This window comes from Xenopus tropicalis, chromosome 5 (assembly GCF_000004195.4).
Source record: "Xenopus tropicalis strain Nigerian chromosome 5, UCB_Xtro_10.0, whole genome shotgun sequence".
NCBI lineage: Eukaryota > Metazoa > Chordata > Amphibia > Anura > Pipidae > Xenopus > Xenopus tropicalis.
The window spans coordinates 101,448,537-101,470,715 of record NC_030681.2 but is presented as its reverse complement, the minus strand read 5'-3'; the positions used below and the strand labels follow the sequence as shown (position 1 = coordinate 101,470,715).

At 37.5% G+C, this 22,179-nt stretch overlaps 1 protein-coding gene across 5 annotated transcripts in view; it reads right to left on the bottom strand.

The window, feature by feature from the left end:
* dis3l2 (DIS3 like 3'-5' exoribonuclease 2) overlaps positions 1 to 22,179 on the bottom strand; it is a 225,945-nt gene that overhangs the window by 29,164 nt on the left and 174,602 nt on the right. For all 5 annotated transcript variants that reach the window (XM_031901823.1, XM_031901824.1, XM_031901825.1 and 2 more), the window contains 1 exon segment: positions 20,048 to 20,127. In XM_031901823.1, the coding sequence (XP_031757683.1) occupies positions 20,048 to 20,127 (80 nt within the window).

Sequence of the window (22,179 nt, the reverse complement as noted above, 5' to 3'; positions counted from 1 at the left end):
TAAAATATAAAAAAATCGGTTTGTGTTTTTGAAAAATGGATTTCAATGCAGGATTCTGCTGGAGAAGCTCTATTAAAGGATTTCTGGAAAAAACATTTTCCCATGACAGCATTCCTTTAAATAATTAATTTGTAGCATTCTGTAAGATTCACATGATTAACCTGTCCCCCCCATAATGGCATGGGCTGTCCCCATGACGTCACATCCCACACAAACCTACTCAAGCAAAAAAGGGCTGCAGAATATCAGAAGCATTTGGTCACATTTTACCAGAAAAATCATTGGTATAGTAGGAGTGCCAAATGCTTTAATAAGACTATTTCATACCATTTTGTGTGCATAACTTTATCATACTTATCCCATAAGGCATCTTAAATCTCTCTAATTTTCTACTAGTCTGCACTTGAGAAGTACTTTTCTAAAAAGCATAATATTTTGTATTCAAAATAACTGTAGTTGTTCTGGTTTGTTGAAGGGCAGTCTCAGAATTGATTAAACACAAAAGACTGTGTGAGACTTTGTTTAGACAACACATAACAATGGCTGAACGTAGCAGAGCTGATCACAAAGCCCACTGCAGTTAAAAAACAGGACTTATACTTATATACCAATATGTACAGGGGAGAAATAACACCAGAACAACCAGTACAGAAAAAATAACCCTGTCACTAATCCCCTATTGATAAACATCGAATGATTAACTGCAAAAATTGTTTGTTTGCAAGTCTTTCTACACGTTCTGTGGAGAATTCTGTAATCAAATTAACCCAACCCTTTCAAAAAAAAAAAATTAGAGTTCAGTTCTCCTCTTCAACAAAAGCACATACAGCAGTTTTAGTACTCAACTGAGCTTTACAGAAGGCTAAAATACAGAATGCATTTTACTAGAAGTCGAGCTAAGGTGATTTTGGCCTAGCAGCATTGAGATTGGGGAGGAAATGGCCATACACGCTACTGTAAATGATATATACATCGTTACTGTAGTTAAGAACAGACATTTTCGCTAGCCGATATAAATGTATTTTTGTTAGCAGTATGAAGAGATATCTGAAAATTATACTACGCAACATAACTAAAAACTGAACTGCCCTTATAAATTCAGTGGTTCCTTGACACAGAAAAGGAAAAGAACACAAAACTCTGCACCAGGAAAGTGTAGTGTGGAACATAGACATCTGCTGTCCACAGTGCTGAATTAATTAGAATTAACTTTTAAGGTTGGTAGCCCATTTGCCCAAAGTATATAATGGTTTATGTCTTTGTCAGTTGCTGGTCACATGTATCCAAGTTATGTGCTTCCCTCCCTGCATGCTTTATAGAGGGTTCCTATAATGCTTATGCAACATCTGGAGATTTCTCTGATGGAGAGAGGGATGCAAGAGGTGACCCATAAATAATGCCAGTTTTTATTTCCACTATATCAAGTACACAGTCCTGGGAAGAACTCTGGCTCACCCACAACAGTCCGATACTGTCACTAAAAATTGGAAAAAGATTTAAGCAAAATATAATCTAGAAAATCCATAATTAATATAAAATATTCCCAATACTGTTTAATGGTCATCAGTTAAAATATAGTTTACAGAATACACAATGTGATGTTTCCCTATTGTACATGAAGTGATATTACTGGAATTAAAGGAGAAAGAAAGGTAAAAACTAAGTAAGCTTTATCAGAAAGGTCTATGTAAATACAGCCATAAGTACTCACAGAAACGCTGCACTGACTTCTGTCAAAAGATTTCTTCTGTCTGTAATTCCTGTGCCAGAGACACGCAGCTCTCTCCTCTCTGCTGCTCCCCCCTCCCTCAAGAATGCTAAGAACTCACTCCCCCCTTAGGAATGTGGATCTGAGCAAATAAGCAGGAAGCTGACCCATAGTCTAACTAACTGAGCATGTTCACTTGGTCTCATCTCAGTGCAGGAGTGAGGCATTATGGGAACTTTCTTTACACAGCTCAGAGTTTTTTCTTCCTGTTTGGCTTCTGATCATCTGAACAGGTGAAATATGGGGAGACTTAAGGGCACTATTGAGACAACTGAAGGTATGCCTGCAGCTTGATATTAACTCTTTATTAGCCTTTCCTTCTCCTTTAAAGTGGTGTTATATAACCAGCACCACATGGAGCCTTCCCCGTGCAAGATAAAATCACCATAAAAACTTATAACCTCCACCATTCTATGAATCAGAAGATCCCCAAAAGCTTCTGGACCAATTGCCAGTGCTCTGTGAATATGCCCATAATGCCTCTATGATAAAACATACATTTAAATGTGCTTGGCTTGCAAGCAGAAGAAACTGAATAAACATGAACTACAGAGGCCCAGTTAGCTGTGTGGGTTGCATGTTCAATTTAAGGGCAACAAAACATTTTGGTATAAAAATCATGGCTTTTGCACGGTTTACTGTAAATGGTTCATTCATAGAATATTTATTCATGTATCTCAAATGTGGTTAAGTACTAGCAGTTTTGTTTATTTTAATAAAATGTTTACTTGTTTTAAGTAAATGATCTTAAGTCCTCCAGGATTCCAATCAGTGAAATTTTTTTTAAGAAATCATCACAAGATAACAGGGGAAAGTTATTAGCCTGATCTAGTCTGCCTGAGTGACCAATTATTACTCCTCTGCAATGTCCTTAAGCTCTACAGTTCTGAGTGTTTCAGCTCTTATAATATGTAAGACGTGTGTTTATCAACACACACCCATGCGTGAGTGGTTAGGAGGTGGGTGCCCCATTTAGACATTTGACTTCGGGAGACCAAGACAGAATGGACCTGTAAACTTACGCCATAAGCAAGGCCTGACACTGCTCTCAGGCATTCCTGAAAAGTCCCAAAAGAAAACAGTAACATCTCATTTTAACAACAGAAGCCGCAGGGCCCTTAAATGTACATCATTAGAAACCACTTAGTCATTACACACTGTGTACAAAAGTCCTTTTATTCGTTTATAACAAATTAAAAACCTTGAAAATTTGCCACATCAAATGGTTGGAATAAGCACTCCATAAAATCACAGAAAGCTCATGTGTGCTGTTTGCAATAACATTGTTGTATACAAGTTATTTAGCCTACTTAACTTTTAACAGTGAAAGAAACCATTCAGCTTTTTCTTTTTAGAAGCCATTGCATTCAAGTTATATGGAGAATAGTATTCTGTGTATTTATCAATTCCACAGGCATATTTTTCAGATAAAGGTAATTTGAAAGTGTTCTTATTGTTCTGTTGATCTCACATTTTGATAAATCTGCCCCATAGTGTTTAGTCCAATCAAAGCCAAACCCTAAAGGTCATGTAACTCGCACTAGTGGTACCCGGATGATTATCTACTGGTTCAGTACGCTGTTTTAAGTACAGGTATGGGATCCCTTATCCGGAAACCTGTTATCCAGAAAGCTCCAAATTAAAGAAAGGCCAGCCACCATAGACATTATAGACATCTTAAGCAAATCATTTTAATTTTTAAAAATTATTTCCTTTTTCTCTGTAATAATAAAACAGTTATTGTACTTGATCCCAACTAAGATATAATTAATCCTTATTGGAGGCAAAACTGTCCTACTGGGTTTATTCAATATTTAAATGATTTTTAACAGACTTAAGTTATGGAGATCCAAATTACAGAAAGATCTCTTATCTGGAAAACCTCAGGTCCTGAACATTCTGGATACCAGGTCCCATACCTGTACATGTACAATGATTTGCAAATGTGTTTATTCAAATCAACATCTAAAGTTTCGGCTGCATCCGCAGCCTTTCTCATATATAGACAGCCAGTTGGTGCACACCACTAACAATGATTATACCTGGGTGCAAGAGCAAATATAGTACAATAAGACAAAAAAGTGTCAGCACTCACAGGATTTAAATTTGAAAAAAAGATAAATTTTATTACAAAATATGAAAAAGGAACATTACAGACCTCAACATTTCAGTCCCTCACAGGGACTTTCGTCAGGAGGCAGAGAAAAGACTTTTCTCTGTCTTTTCTCTGCCTCCTGACGAAAGTCCCTGTGGGGGACTGAAATGTTGAGGTCTGTAATGTTCCTTTTTCATATTTTGTAATAAAATTTATCTTTTTTCAAATAATTTAAATCCTGTGAGTGCTGACAATTTTTTGTCTTTATATATTATATTAATATATATATATTAATATATATATATATATATATATTATATTTATTTATATATATGCTAAATAATCTACCTTCATCCCATGCCTTCCTACATTCTTTTTTTAAGCCAAAATTGCTTTTAAGAGGAGCTTCACACGGTATGATAAAAAAAAATCTTGGCAGTTCCTTATCAGATGTTTTACTTGCAACATTGCAATTAACATACTAAGAAAAATGCTAAGAAAAATGAAAACACCTCAGAAGCCTGAAGAAAGCCACATACTGGAATTATAACACCCATCACTTTTGATTGCTTCCATATATTACAACTACTAAGCATATTTTAATTGTTTAATGTTGGCTTTTCTGACCTAGATTTAACTTTTTTAAATTTTTCTAGAAAAAAAGTACTCAAAGAATACCAACATAAAGCAATTCATAATAAATTTAAATGTACAAAAAGCCAATGCTCATACAAGGCAAGGGTTAATAAATGCTGGGAATGGCTATTTCTGCCATTCCATGAAACGGTGATCTGAAATAAAGGCGCGAGGGAAGGTAAAAGAAAGGCTAAAACAACAGCACCCTGCTGCTTTAATGGGAAGCTGAGGCACTGGTTCCCTGGAGCAAGAGAGTTTGCCAAAACCGCATAAAGATAAAGCACAGAATGTATGCTCTTTCTGTGGTCTCCTCTGATCATTTGTGTTATCTAAAACTAAAACTGCAGTATGTGTAAGGGTGAGCCAGTACACTCCTGTGAGTAGGTAATCTAAGTAGTACCATATTTATATTCATCCATACATCAACCATACATCAAGTGTTAATGCTCTTAGATCCAACAGTGTTCTTTGCAGCAATAATGCCATAGATTGTACTGAATCTTCATTATATTAATATTCAGAAATGGCACAAAAACAGCTGCAACTACAGACTCACCTAGCAGCATTAGTTTTTTGTGTTTGCCTTCCAAAATACCAAGAAACCATTCTAACCTTAATGAACACTGTATAAGGGAACAATGCTGCTTCTTATCTTAAGCTTTACAGTGTGGCAATCCCTGGCACTTACCTAACTGCTGTTGCCACACATCAATATGTGGTGGAATAAAGGGATTTGTAACTATGCCAAATCTCAACTGTGTTTTCTGGCCTATAGTCTCCGGCCACTTGCAATCTTGATGTTACATCAGTGGTTCCAATAATAAAGGACTGAACGCCCATTGTGAAAGCCCAATGAAATAGCTGAAAATCCAACCTGAGGCTAAATATGGTGAAATCCCATAAATATTAGGGATGCACTGAATCCAGGATTTGGTTTGGGATTCAGCCAAGATTCAGCCTTTTTTGAGCAGGATTCCGATCCAGTGGAAGCCATGGTTCTGGCTGAACCGAATCCGAATCCTTAAATCACGTGACTTTTTGTCACAAACAAAAGTTGAAAAAGTTGAAAATTTTGCTCTTTAACCCTTACATATGTAAATTAGGATTTGGTTCAGTATTTAACATATCTGTATAAGTAATCTTTTAAATGTTTGCGGGATCCAAACACGCAAGATGGCCTTTGTCCTCATAAGTCTTATGGATTTATAAGCCTTAGTCAGCAAAAGGTGATATTCTTTTACATTACATCATAGAAGGATGACTAAAAGGAAAAATATACCACCCTTTCGACATGAGCTTAATCAACGATTAGTTTTGAACGGTCACCTGCAAGTTAGAAAACAAAAGAAAAGATCTGATTGGTGGCTGTGAGCAACACCACTAGCGATGTTCGTCTCCCATGTGAATAAATAAGCCTCAAAGACGGAGCTTCCAAAAGCCTACAGAGACATACCTGACTCCACAGACTTTGTGATTGCATGGACCAGTCACTCATATCCCCTTTATGGACTTTAATTTCAACACTTCCCAATGGAATATGGTGAGAGAGAGTGGTTGCATTATAATGTAGGACCATTTTGCCACAGACTCTATAGATTGTCTTTGTAATTGCATGAACTAGTCACCTACACTCTCCATGATGGACTTTAAAGCAATACTAACACGGTCTTCTAAAACCCATAGGAATATGTCACATGTGGCGGATACCAGAAAAATAAAATGTAAGAGTTTGCATTTCAAGCCAATATCTGCCATGTGTGTCTGCACCCTGGCGAGGACAATGCTTCCTGGTGCAGGTAAGGTAGGAGGCCAATGCAAATGTATGGCCCAGTTTACTAATGTGCAAGCCTTCAGTTCCTAAAACCATGCATGAATACATTTCTAAATTTACACATGGTTTCGGTATCCAAATACCTCTGCATGCTACCGATCATTTATTTTCCCCTGTTTATACAATACAAAGTACATTTATTTTGTTTTAGAAGTTCAGAGTGTTTCTGCAACATGTTTTACGTAAGCCTATCAGCTTGAAAATGTAGTAAGGAAGGTAGACATATTTTTTCCTTTAAGTGTGGGCTTAGAACAGTCAAAAATACACAGTTCGGTTTGTAGTATACTAAACCGGTATTTTAATTAGTGAAACACGGTTCTACGTTCTATGGGAATTGAGTGCATTTTAGCACCAGTTAAAAACAACAATAGCTCAGCTGCTATATCATGGGAGGCATAACAGATGATTATTGGGGGGACGCATCTCATTGAAGAGGCCTAAAACAGTTTGACATGCCTGATTAGATCACAAATGGGAAACATGCAGTACTACAGCTGTTAAACAATATTTCCAGAAGAAAGAGCAACACAAAAACACATTAAACACAAGACTATATAAACAGAAAATCCCTATGGCACTCCTAAAATAAATGTAAAACACAAAATTTTGCAAATGATTAATACTGGCAAAATATATGTAGCAAAAGCATGCACCACTGATTATGTTTTTCATCTCATACACTGATTAAAAAACAAGACTAAACATTTGGAAATACAATAAAAAGCTGAAGGAAGAGGTTGTTGGAACTTTATTGTATTGGTGCACACCCAACCCTTATAAAGCTCTCACAACTGTAGACCGCACGAACAATAAAGTTTCCTCCTTATACAATGTAAAGGTGGCCATACACGGGCCTGTAACAGCTGCCGACTCAGTTCTTTCTAATACTGGGTTTGTGCATTCAACACTTCAGTAAGGTAACCCACAAGTCCATTAATTATTTAGGCATTACATCATCTGAATTGTTTTAAACAATAACTTATCTGCTAATCATATTTTAAGAACCTCCCTTTTATTTACGATAGTCCATATTACACTACATTAAAACCCAGAACCCATATTATTTAAAGGACATGTAAAGCCTACATTTGCTTACAATGTATATCAGCTGGGCAGGTCTCCCCCACCCAAATGGCATCATTTGTACTGCATATATCCCCTCCGTTTGCTAGAACCATCACATTTTCCTAAAGCAAATAGCAGCTTTCCTCTGATACAGTGCTGTCCAACTGGCGGCCCGCGGGCCGCATGCGGCCCGCGACCCCCCTCTGTGTGGCCCCCCACCTGTCTGGCTGCTTTGATGGCTTACCTTTGAGTAAGCATTAAATGGTATCAGTACTGAGATTAACTGGCCCCCCTGCATGGTTCTCACCTCAGATTCAGGCTGTAATCAGGCTGTATTGTTTAAATATGTAATCCCCTGTGTTGTTCACACCTTTTAATCTCTGCATTGTTCACCCCCTGCAGTGTTCACACCTCAGGCTCAGGCTGTAATCACCCATATTGTTCCCCTGTTCACACCTCAGGAGCAGTAGAAACCCACAAATAATCCCTGCACACAAAAAGAACATATACTGAGGTGGTACTGCAATTAAAAAGTTTTTTAATATATAGTTATTGTGCAGACTGTAGGAGCATTGCCAGCATTGTGTCACTGTAGGCTGCCTGTGTGTGCCATACACACAGGCATCATAAGGCAAGCAGAGTATGGCACACACAGGCAGGGTAGGGAAGGCAGAGTATGGCACACACAGGCAGAGTATGGCACACACAGGCCAAGTATGGCACAAACCAGCCAAGAATGGCACACAGTGAAAGTATGGCAGGGTAGGGAAGGCAGAGTATGGCACACACAGGCAGGGTAGGGAAGGCAGAGTATGGCACACACAGGCAGGGTAGGGAAGGCAGAGTATGGCACACACAGGCAGGGTAGGGCAGGCAGAGTATGGCAGGTTTTTGCTGTACTATAACCATTAATATGGGTATGGTCATGTGATAACATGGGTGTGGTTTCAAGTGGGTGCGGTTTCAAAAAGGGGAGTGGTCAAAACTGGCTTCCATTATCGGCCCTCCACCACGTAGGTCGGAAAAATTCCGGCCCTCGGTACAACAGAAGTTGGACAGCACTGCTCTGATACATAATTGGATACATTTAAATCTGCAAACAGCATACACACACACAGACCCTTATTCAGCATACATTTCATCAAGAATACAGACACAACTGCCTCTGATAAAAGTTCTGCATTGTTTGAGCACTGTAATGGTAAAGCTGAGCTCAGGAGAAAAAATTTGAAGCAATGCCATCTCTTCACTGGCTGCTAGTCTGGGGGGTGTTTATTAATCTGAGCTTAGAACAACTGAGCATGCCCACAAGCCAACAGCCAAAGCAAGTTCCTGGGGGGGGGGGGCGAGTGGGTTACAGGAGGATAAACATTTTTCCCCTCATATTTTAATATTGTTCCAATGTTATAGAGTCTTGAACATCCGTTTTACACCACAAACATTTCATGTGTTTGAAGGTCGGCCTTAGGCCATTTTAACCTATTGGGCTCATGAAGACCCGCCCCCACAGTGGCATAACTCTGGTTACTGGCTGCCCATCCCCGGATTACTCTTTACAGTTTCATGAGATGAGATAGACAGATCTTGCCCCACATTATATAAATTTGGACATATATTCATGTTTGCGTGATGAACTTTTGGGGGCCAAAGTGTGTTATGTAATGCTTGGGGACTACAGAGATGAATAAGTCAGAAAGAAGTAGTCACGAGAATTGTGTTACGAAAACGGGTATCTATCAAGTGTGTGACCTGGGTGCAAATTCTGCACCTGGCTCAAGAGTCTCTAGTTACTCTTGTAACTAGCAGTGTGCATATTGGTTTCTGAGGCCTCCATGAGTTCAGTAAAATATATAGGTATAGGACTGCAAGCTCAAGTGACTAAAAATAAAGTTTAAATCACATAGTAGGTATCCCAATAGGTTTATATCCTAAGGTGTCTTTGCCAGAGGCAAAAAGCCTTTCCCCCCCCTATGAAGTACACTTGGGGTATAAACCCATAGAAACTGCAAGCAGACCCAATAAGACCTTCATAGAATTTTTGGGGGGTAAAAACCAAGTAGAAATTATACATCTCATACAAAAGCAATAAAGAATACAGTATTGCTTTAAGAAGTATAAGCAACAAAAAGGTGACAGAGAAGTTGCTCACACCAGCAATACATTATCAAGTTACCTGTAGAAAGATATCCCATGACTAGAATGACTGATAATACTCAATTGCATTAGATTTTATAACCCCATAAAATGTATTTGGAGGAAAAGCAAGTTAATAAACAGAACTATATAAAAAGATAGCAGAAGTGGGGGTTTGTGTATCTCTTAGCATTCTCTCTCCAATGTGTTAAAAACATTGCGTTATGCGCATGTGTTTACTTACTGAAAAAGAACCAAACATAGGGACTGCACTTAAAGGGACACAATATTTTCATATTTCCCATTTGTAAGTATTCAATGGAAATGAAAAAATGGATTTACGATTGTTTTCTTCAGTTTTTCCCCTCATAGAGTTAGTTTCTCAGTTATCAGTGTCTCAGGCAGTCCATAAATGCAGAAGCAGCCATAACTAGTAAAGCTTTTGTTTAATATGTGCAAAAAGATGTAACAAAAACAGCAGCTATCAGTAAAATTTAGGGATGCACAAAATCCAGAATGCAGCCAAATCCCTGAACTTTTGGTAGGGTTCAAGATTCAGTCGAATCTAAGGTTGCCTTCTTTTTTGGAAAACAATACTGGCACTTTTGCATTTTTATAAATAAATAACTTGGAAACTAATCAACTGCAAAAAAAAGGCTAGTTAGCAAGACCAGGCTTTTACTTACAATTCCCTGTTTCACTATTAAGTTTACATTCTATTTATAACTTTCCTTTAGGTCTGAAAATTATGGATGCCTGAGGTTTTTTGGTAGCGCACTATTAGGCACTTCCAATAGCTATAAATTAGCTTTCTATATCTGTCTATTGACTTTTCTTGGTTTCAAACTGCTCCAGCTCTCTTTAAGATCCCTGCTTCTTTGTTCCTGAGAGCATCATTACATCACCTCCAACTAATGAGTTCAAAGAACTGGATGACATCTCATGGAGCAAGGTTCATTTCCTTGTAAATCTAGACGATTTTTCACTGTATCAAAAAACCCAGCCCAACAACAATTCTCATGGCCTTACAAGTCTGTGGCTGCTGCCAGAGGATAGTCATGCACCTGAGCAAGGGAGTGAGCCAAAAACAAATCTACATAAACAGCTCATTATCTGAACACTTCTTGCAGGTGTTTTTATCCTTAGAATGTTGATACTCTTGCCTGTTTGATGTGGCTAGTTTTTAAGACGAGTACCCATTTTGTAACTTCTGAAATTCCAGAAAACAGTATTTAAAACTAAAAAAACCAGAAGTACAGTTTAAAAATGAGAGATTTGGAGTGAGACAAAGGAGTAAAAAGAGGAAAGGCTGGAGATACTGTAGTTTCAGCAAGTTTCTGAGTTCAGCCAGAGTGCAGCATTAAGGTCATGTGTAAGTACACACAGCGCAAGACTACTGAAAGCACAAAGGAAAGAGAACACAATAAGGATAGAGAGCACAAGACCACAAGAATTAAGGTTAGTTGAACTTGTGTCTGCTCATACCTAAACAAAATGAAAAAACATTTGGCTGCATGCTTTGAATGTGTGCCTACAAAATGCACTGCAGTTTGTTTTAAGCTTCTCAATCAAAGCAGACAGGGGTCATAGCTTGAACGTTGCAATAGTCTGGTCATATGTTCTGCAGGGTCCAAAGTCCGGTCTTATGTCGTATGACAAGATTCAGCTCCAAAGATGAGTAACTCTAGAAAGTTTGAGTAGGTAAATTAAGTAGTTCCGCAGTTGTGAAATATGTAAGAAGTGGCAAAAGTTAGTTCATGGAGAGAAGAGATCAAGGGTTCATTTCACTGGATACGTCTCAAGACTTGTTCTAATGAGCTCATCTTTGGCACAATGAGTGAACGCTTCACACAGCTTAAAAAGTTTAGCAAGATTCTAACCACTAATACAAAGGGCAATATTTATCAGGAGCACACGGAGGTAAGATGTTATCAAGTAAACCACACCAGAACAGTGGAAGCCCGAGGCCATAGCTTACGTGAGACACTTTCTTCTGTAGGTTCTATTTTTGTGCAGAAAATTCATAATTGTTTTATTTTAAATATAGCATGCTAAAATAACAGCAAGACATATTTCGTGTTCATTTTTTTTTTTAGATGGCAGAGAAGTTAAATTTAAGGAGCAGCCAGTCAATTTTTATAGATACCATCGGTCACCTCTGTGGCCATTAATGGCACTTCTACAGGTGCTTCTCCACCAACTCAAAACTCTAGCCGTATAAATGCCCCCCAACTGGACTTACTGTGGTTTTTCTTTAAGACGTTTCACTAGTCATCTGACTTGCTTTCTCAGTTCAGAATGAGAAAGCCAGTCAGATGACTAGTGAAACGTCTTCAAGAAAAACACAGTAAATCCAGTTGCTTTGACTTATTACTACAGGTATACCAAGACCTGGATGAATGAGAACCTTCATATACACTTACATTCACACATTTATCAGTGCAGTTAAAAGGAAAATATATCTCTTTATATATCCTTTTGACATGAGCTGACCTGCAACGGAGTTTTTGTAGAACAGCTACATATTAAAACATTTGGGTGTCAACATAATGAGCCCTAACCTTGCATACATCATCCATAAAAATCACACTGGTCCAGGGTACTTATTTTTATAGGGTTCCACAATGCTTGATTCAATTCCATGGGCAGGTACATGTGCAATATAGTACTTTGCTATACCGCGCTAGCGGCAGTGCAGGGAATAATAAATAGTAGGTTATTACTAAGTGCATGTGAGATATATGTCTATGAAGATTCTCATTCATCCAGGTCATGATATACAGTATCTAGTAGAATTAAGTCTAAAACAACTGGACTTTTTCAAGAAAAACTCAGAAAAACTCAGAAAAGTCCAGTTGTTTTAGACTTAATTCTACTAGATACTGTATGTGAGATATAGTGTTATGGCTATGCTTTTGTTATTATATTTTGTGTTTCCTAGTACTTACATAGTGCCATTTCCACAGAACTTTACAGAGATTATACTTTAATGATATCAGTCCTTGCCCCAGTTAGGCTAAGGCTGATGTCAGACGTGGCGTATGGTGTATATTTTCGGCAAGCGGATAAACACTTGCGGAAAAACGCTTGCCGAAAATACCGCCATACAGTATCGCATTCGTTCGGGTGCAGGCACAGGTAGGAGGCGTATGGCGGTATTTCCGGGCACGTGTATGGGCACGAACAACAGGCCCCCCAACCAACATCTCGCTTGAAATTGGGCAGATCTCGATCGGACAGGTTTGATTTTTCCGTCAGACCGGGGACCACATCTGAGGGTCAAACAACTGAATTAACCGGATATCACCCACCCGTAGGTGGGCATATCAGGAGAAGGTCCACTCGCTTGGCAATCTCTCCAAACAAGTGGATCTTGCAATGTATGGCCACCTTAAGTGCAGGTAGGTAACTTATCTCCCAGTGTATAGGGCACTCTGATGGCCTACCAAACGAGAATATGGCCAAAAGGTGACCAGATACTGATCAAAGGTTCCAAAATCTTGAACAATAATATATTCCCATCACTGTGATATGTGCCCACTTAAAGGTGGGCATATAACTGAAAGATCCAAAGCCAGGTTACCAAATGAGCATTCAGCTTAAGGTGCCTATCAGTAGGGACAATCTTATCAGAACCTGGTTAACCTGCCTGTATGTTTTTTGGGAGGAAACCCATACAGACAGCAGAACATACAAACTCCATGCAAATTGCACTGTACAAGAGGGTTGCATTTCATCACCAAGAAGATATCAGTGGAAAATAATGCTGGCACGAGTTTTTGTTTCACTCAGCATCAAACACTGTTTTCAGTGACACGTAGCAACCTTTGGTTTTGATGGGTACCCTATTAAGTGAACCCAGGTGCCTAATTTGATTATATCAGAGGGAAAAATATACATCATTTTGTCCTGAGACAACTTCTAGAGAATCACAAATTCAGGGCAAGCATAAAGAAAGAAAAAAAATAAAGGAAAATTTCTTGTGTGGTTATTTATTGTGAATGACAGCAGAACTAATTAATTACAGAAAGCTGAAATATAGTAAGAGACATGAAACTGAAGTCTTACTTTAAATGTAAAGAACCTTACCTACCAAGAATAAGCTTATGTAAGCAAATTATTAATTGTATATACCACTATTATGACTAAAACTGTCACTTAAAAATACAAATACACTGTACATGACTTGTCACATAACGTGTGACACAGCAAAAATAAAAACAGGGTATTTGCCTGCCATGCCCTGACACCTACTCAGAAGTAGACTTTAAATGGTCAGGTACAAGCACTTTTCTCTACTCATTAGTAAACCGCTTTAAATACAGATCTTAGAATTTGTGGATCTGTTTCTTTTTGGGGGTGAGGGAGTTTAAAGTGTAAATAATACAGCCAAACACTGCAGTCATCTTATGTGAACTGCAGTGTTGAAATACAAAGAAATGTATTGATTCCATAGGCAGCTGCACCTCAGAACCTATAAGGCACATATCTGTACAAATCTAGAGGAAGACAAATACTTTTAATCAGACGCAGACAAGTTGTTAATTCCTCTTCAGACTACAAACTCCTTTTTTACCTGGACACAAAATGGCAACCCATTAGCTCACTAGTGACCTCAATTTTTAATCATTAAGGCCTTCAAATTAAGGCTTCTTTTACATATGATAATCTGGTGCTAATAAGAGCAAACAAGTAGCTACAACTGTAATGGCAAACTTACAATAACCTACAGTACCTAAAGCAAAGTTGTTAAATTGGATATTGTGTGCTTTATAAATTTCCTTCAGGGGCTCATTAGTGGTCTACATTGTATGTACATTGCAGTAGCTAAATGTTATTGGTTGGTAAGACTATATAAATATGGTCATGGTCATTATGTATTTATCCAGTGTGCAAAGCATTAATTTGTATGAGTAATCAGTATGGAAGATCTCACAAATTAATAAATGCAAATATCAAGAGTAAGTAAGGGCTAACGTGCAAAGGAGTTAGAACTGACAGGCAATAAATAGCATCGCCTGTAGAATCATAGTGAACCCAATCACAGCGATACACCCATCTGTTGCCAAGGAATCACTTTAATCCTTTGAGCCTCTCTCAGCTCACTAATTACATCAGAAAAATACAAAACCATCAAAATATTTGGTATTTCCAAGCAAATGAGAAATTGGGTCAAGTCTTATCAAGTTAAATTGTTCAGCAATCTAAAATATTTGTCATTAAGTATTAAATCTTTCGAAACATAAAGTGATTCTGAACGTTTGGAAATGAAAGCTATTGGATACCTTATCTACATTACAGTGCTCTTCCAAAAGGTTGATGATCAGGGAGAAAACAATCATGAAACATGAGAAACATCCGATTATAGGCCACGTACAAAAAGAAAATGCTGAACTACCACAAGCAGAAACCTTTTCCATTAATTCTTTGTTATGCATGTATTATAATTTTTTTTTTTATATACTCCATATAACGATTGGCCCTTGCACCCAGGTCCATAGATGAAGTTATATATAAGTGCCTGTATTTACTTTTAGGATACAATCACAATAAATAAAACCAAAGATCAGGCTGCACTCACACGGAGAATGCAGAGATTATTACATTTGCCTGATGGCTTTAATAAAAATGACGTATTGAGAAATGCAGACAGTTTTAGGGTTAGACTGTTCAGCCATTCAGCTAAGGAACAGATGCAGAAGTAATTATGATATTGTACCTGCAAAAGATAAGAAGTCTACTCAGTTGGTCAATTTCCTTAGTTTATTCTAAAAACAAAACTTCTGGGCCTAAATTAATCTACACTTCTTCTGAGTCTAGCTGAATACAGACATCTGTCGCAAGTTTTTCGGATTCATAGTAAGAAAGACATGCTTTCCAACGAAACCCTGTCTGCAGATTTTACTAATGGATGACGTAGCTGCCTGGAATGAATAATGCCTGTGTAAAGGACTAGGAGAAACCAAAACAGACATATAGACTGATGGATAATCCATTTGATGCAGGTCTATGGGACTTTCTAAGTCTTCAAGGAAACTCTTAATAAAACTGCACAGAGCTTAAGATTGTTTTTACAGTCACACAGCCAACCATGTTTCTACCTGCCGATTCTTCCCGCATATGGCTTCTAAGCTTGGTGCTCCATTTTATGTTTACAAGATATTTCTGCATCACCTCAATGCATTTTTGCAATTAAATTACTGGGTCATTCCGTGGCCTGGGTAACTAAATATTTACATTTATGAAGTCAGATAAAATCATAGATAAAGCAAGCTGTAATTTAAAACTTGAAATCACTAAATACATATGAAATGACAACTTTGTCCTTTTACTGGCTGTGTTACCAGCTGTTTTATAAAGTAACCATTTACATTTTTCTCAATGACCTGCAAGCAGATTGATTTCACTCAAAAATTAAAATGTAAATGCTACTCAGTAGGAAGATTATATTTGAAATGTAAAGGTGGAATTAAAGCAGACACAGATAATGATGTTCATCGCTTAGGTATTTAAAGGACAAGAATCCAAATGCGCCGAGTGACTAAAACCTTAAGCGCTCCCAAGTACATTTTAGCCCTACATTTGTTCCCAGGCTATCATTCCATTTTAGAAAAAAACTTCCCATTTTAGGGAATGCTGTACCACCAACTTACCTGCCAGTCATCCCTATTGTAGATTTAGACCTGCACTACTAGTAGGTTAAAATCTGAAAATGTTACTCTACTGCACAAGGTGCAAGTCTAGGGGGCAGAAGTCTGGGTTTTCATTCCTTTCGTGAAAAACAAACAGCAAAAAATGCATCACAAGGGAGGGAGGTGGAACATGAGGCACATACTTTAGACCAGGGGTCCCCAACCTTTCTTACTCATGAGCCACAATCAAATGTTAAAAGACTTGGAGAGCAACACAAGCATCATAAAAGAATGGCTATTAGCTAGCCTCTATGCACACTATCAGCTTACAGGAGGCTTTATTTGGTAGTAAATCTTGTTTTTATTCAACCAAAACCAAGTCAGGAATTTCACAATAACTACCTGCTTTGGGGGCACTGAAAGCAACATCCAAGGGGTTGGTGAGCAACATGTTGCTAATGAGATACTGGTTGGGGATCACTGCCTTAGAACTAGGCTGAAGGCTGGTTCAGACCAAACCAGGTGTGTCAGTAATGCTTTCTTTTGAGGCTCATTATTTTAAAATCCTTAGCAGTTGGTTCCATACTGCCCCAGTGTTTTTCTAATACTGAAATTATTCTTCAACTAGGTTTATTACCTGCTTAAAGCAGGAGCTTATAATTCATCACAGTATAGATTATTTTTCTTCTTGTAAATCATGATATATTTTAATGGTTTTCTTAACCTAACTTTTTCCCCAATACAAACAACTAAACCAGGCTGCTTGTAATTAGTGAATTGCAAATTGCTGACCCATGCTGCAGCTGGAGCAAGAAAAATGTGTTAGCAACTAACAGTGTGGTTTACAGAGAGGAAACTATATTGGGTCAAGGAACTCACAAATAAATTGCTAAAAATATAAATAAAATCAACATTAACCTCCAACAATGTAGGTACTACCTCATCAGCAGGGGAAATTAGACTCTGTACTACATTTACTGGGCTGAAGGTTAGGCTCAAGGAAAGAACCCAAAACCTAGCATATTGTTTCCCAAATAGCACAACCAAACCCGCCAGATCTCTGCTAGTAGAAGCACATTACTTGCATGCATAGATCAGACATGGCTGCAATAACCTTTAAAGCACATTGATTCCTTAAACGTCAGTAGACTAATTTATTCATATAGTAACTTTGTTCCATTGATTCCTTAAAACTTCAGATGACCAAGTTACTTTTATAGTAACGGTGCTATCGATTACCCTTCGGTCCTGCCTACATTTTCAACTAAGAGTTGAAACAACTTCAAATAAAAAGAAACATGGAGGAAAATAGCTTGTAATTAAATCTCTTGTGTATAGAATTAGCCAGAGAAAATGCAAAGACTAGGTTTGTTTGCTGTATGGAGTTAATTGAAAGCTCTGAGCGTGGTTACCCTCTGTAAAGCTTTCATCCTGTACTTGTAAAGTGAACAAGAATGAAATTTGAACCATTACTTACCACATAATAAATCTGATGATTTAAATAGTTTGTTGGTTATTTGCTATACCGATTTACAAGACTTTACAAGGAGTCACCTGTTCTTAGTTACTTTTTAATTCATCTTGATTTTTTTAATTTATAGCTCTTTTAATTATTAACCTCTTTTCTGTCTCTAAGCTTTTGATTGGGGGTCACTGACCCAAGCAGCCAGCAAAATATTGCACTGTAAGACTACAGTTGTTTTCTATTTAGGTCCTCTCGTTCATATTCCAGTCTCTCGTTAATACCTCTGCCTGCTCAGAAAAATTGAATCCTAGCAACCAAATATCTACTAAAATTCCAAATTGGAAATCTGCTGGACAGAAAGCTAAATAGTTAAAAAAAAAAAAAACGCAAATTGTCTCAAAATATCATTGTCTACATCATACCAAAAGCTAAACTTACACATAAATAACTACTCTTTAAAACATTTATGTACATTAAGTTAGCTATAGGTCATGCTGATGGTTTCTTGCTGATAGACCTGCTTTTGTAAGTAACTGTTAATTGAAGTCCCTAAACCTGACTGTTTTGCCAACCTGAATGTCCCTTCTCAGCCTTCTCATCTTATTTTGGTGCAAAATTAAAACAAAACCATGAAAAAAAAATTGTTCATAAATACCCCCTTAAATTCTCTCTTAGAAAAAGAAATTCTAAACTGCTTAGCATTTTGTATTACCTTTAGAAAACCAAACCGAATCCTTAAAATTAGGTGACTTCCCGTCACAAACACAGAAGTTGAAAATTTTTAGCCACGCACTCAGCATGCAATTCTCTAACCATTCTGTGGCCTAATTTGTACATGCAGATCCGTTTGCTATTCGCCCAAATCTTTTGCAAAGGATTCAGGGGTGTGGCCAGATGTCAAAATAGTGGATTTGGCGCATCCATTTAAAGTATATAAGAATCTTTCATAACACCAGTATATATAGTTTGTATTTAATCGGTAGCAATAAGAAGAAATAATAAGTTCTGATTGCTGTAAGGCCTAAACAAAAGGATGTTAAACTGGGAGAGAGAGCCTGATTAAAGGAGACATATCATAATGTACCAGTGAATTATACTCCTCTAATTATAGATGGATTGTGCTTAAAAAAGTTGTGTTTCGGACTGATTTATTGAGAAATTTGACCAAAACCTTATTAGTCCCGCCCATGTGTTCCACTTCCCGCTGGCTGAATTTTGTGGATGTGCAGGGGGAGCCAGCGGCACTCAGCACACTGCACTGTAGGACAGGAACCAATCAGCAGCTAGGCTGACCTGACAGGGATTGAAGCCTTTGCTTGTGTGAGTGCAGGGCTGTGATTGGTCTGTGATTGGTGATTGATCTCCCTCCTACTGTGCTTTTAGCAGGGACCATTAGGACACGCCCACCCTTCATTTGAAACACAGACAGAACTGATAGGATTTATATAGAACTCCAATAAAGGGGCCAATTTTACAGACTGAATTCAATTTTAGCACAAAGTGAAACCAGCACCATATATTATTCATAATTGCCTACAAAATTAGGTTTTTTTTTCCATTTATCCAATATGTCTCCTTTATATTTTTTTTCTTCTCCATTTACAAACGGTGAGATCAAGTATAAATGAACAGATTTTATTTTTATAAGAAAAGCACATTTCCAATACAAACCCTATTACACACATTTTAATAATGACTCTTTAATGTCAGGATTTTCAGTGTGTAACTATTCCATTTAGCATTAAATGAATACTGTAATATGCTTCAAAAGCTTTAGGTGAAAAATAAAAGGTCAAAGGGTACTACTACAAAAAGCCACTAGGTGGTGGCAAAGAACATTCTTTATGATGGCACAGGATTCCAAGCAATACAAAGGGGAGCACTGGAGAAATTTCAGCTGCTGGGAAGTTGAGGGCTAATAGGTGTAGTATGCGCTTTCTGACTATATAAAGTTTTGAACTGGTGTAGTTCTGTTAAAGGTCAGAATTATCTTTAACATAGTTAGGCTTTATGTCCATCCTTTGCAGTCAAATATAAGCTAGACCCCTACCCCACAATGGCTACACTACTGCCACATTGCTATAAATGCACGGGTACCTAAAACAGAAAATTAACATTCACTCCCTCCAAGACAGGGCCCCCTATTCACAGATTTGAGACACATTCTAAACGTTTTAGAATTAAGCTGCTGATCACACAACTCATTCAGCAGCCATGCAAACCAGGAAGGTATGCATGAAATGGATTATATTTCTGGGGTAGAACAACTGATTCTAAGGCGCAAGCCTACATTAAAGCTTCCATTTAAAGGGTGGTTTGACTAACTAATACATAACTAATTTTTGTTTGGAATATAAAAATTCAGAAAGTTTGGTAATAATGTTTCCCAACTGGCTATGAAGGGAAAAGGCAGTTTACATACTTGTTGCTGTCTCTGTATTGGTATATGTAGCATCCTTGAGGCAACCCACTCTCTTTGTCCAGAGTAAAAGTTAATTTCAGCTGCAGGAAAAATGGAGAAAGCGTTACATTATATAACATAAAAAAAATTTATTTTGCAGGAACCTAAAACAAACTGAATTTTTCCTATGAGGTGTATACTTTTTTTAAACATACAGTCTGAGTTACATGCAGATATGCAACTTAAAATTCTCAAAACACATCAATTTCTAGGATTAGTAGGTTATGACTTCCAAATACCTTGGATATGGGTTGTTGCTTAGTAGCTTGGTTACCATAAAATGCATCTATAAAAGTCTGTGTTTAAAATGTAAGGACCTGCAGAAATGTAAAAATCAATATACAAATGACTCAATATTGTTTAATTCCCCTAATGAGAAAAAAAAGTGAGAAGTACTAAGAAGGAAAAAGAAGATGGAGAATGGGGTTGAAAGACAACATGTATAAAACCATGGCACAGTGGATGTAAGATGATGCGCAGAAGAGGCTCCAAGGTTATATCTGTGGTAGAACTACAGAACTTCAAAGGTTTCAAGCAGCATTTACTAATAAGGGTTTCACTAGTGATGAGCGAATCTGTTCTGTTTCGCTTCGCCATAGAGTTCACGAAATGGTAAGAAAATTCACAAAACAGTGAAAAATTAGCATTTTTTTTTTTGTCGCCTGCTCTTTTTTGACGCGACTGTGCCCAATTCTGATGTGCTGACGTGACCGCACCCAATTTGACGCGCAACACGAAAAAAAATTTACGTGCGATGAATTAATCCACTGCAAATTTTCACGGAAGTAATAATTCTCCAATGGCGAAATGCGGAAATTCCCTGCGAATTCATGCCTGGCTAAAAAATTCGCTCATCACTAGGTTTCACCATTCAAATAGATAAAACTGAAATTAGGGAACCAATCCGGAATAACTGTTCTGCTTAGTCCAGATTTTCACTAAAAGATTTGATAAGACCACGTTGTGTTTTATACACAATGGCAGGCAAGACATGCTCATAAAGTTCAGTCCGACACTCCATTGTCGTCCATTTGTCAGATACTGCTTCTCATTTAAATAAAGATATACATAAAAAAAAAGACACAAACAGTAAAAGGTGTGTGGGTGCGTTCACCCCTCGAGGGATCAGTTTGGTGAATATAGAGAATAAAAATAAAGCAGAATTCTTAATGGAATAAATTTGCCATTGTGCATGAAATGAGATCTATACCCTATTTCCAGAAAATGGTAGTTACTCAAGTATGTATGTATGTATGTATAACCTTATTTATAAAGCGCCACAAGGGTACGCTGCCCTGTACAATCTTACAATATACAAAATTTCACACAGGGAGGACAAGTGTTATAATAAATACAATAAATAAGTATAAATACACAGGGAGTAAGTGCCATGTGGTACACAGTAGGAAGAAGGTCCCTGAGGTTTCGCTAGATATAGCCTCTAAAGGGTTTTAGAGGGCTAGAATAAGCTCATACCTCTAGATTAGATAAGCAGAAGCATTGCTTACTCTAGAATCACCCTGCTATTCCTCAGTGAGGTCAGGGATATCCCCAGAAATAAATCTTGTTTATGGTTTTCCTTTCCCAATTGTACCGGTGAGTACAGGGCAGAGTACAATTTTATTTAATAATAGTAAATGCTTTTATTATGATATATGTGAATTTTTATCAATAAATACACATAGATATGGTATATCGCCATAACAGCTAACAACAAACAATGAAAAAGTAACAATTATAACTTAACCAACTCCTGCCCTGTTGTAGATGTGCAGTTATACTTTCTCTACACTAAGCTCCAATAAGTTGGTAGGAATCTGTTTTTGTGGGGACTCCTATAGGGAAACCTTGTCATATTTCTAGCCAATACAGGTGAAATGAATGGTAGATTTGTTTGTAATTTGAATGTGCTGATTCTACCTTGTGTGCCATTCCAGATAAATATTTGGAATATTTTGTTATTTGGTCAGATAAAATGGGAGCATCTGTATATTGCAGTTTAGGAAAAAGAATAATTTTGTTTTTTGCCATATTTGTTCTACAGCAAATATTTTGTTTATGTGTATCGGTAGTGTGTAGGGGTTTTATTATCT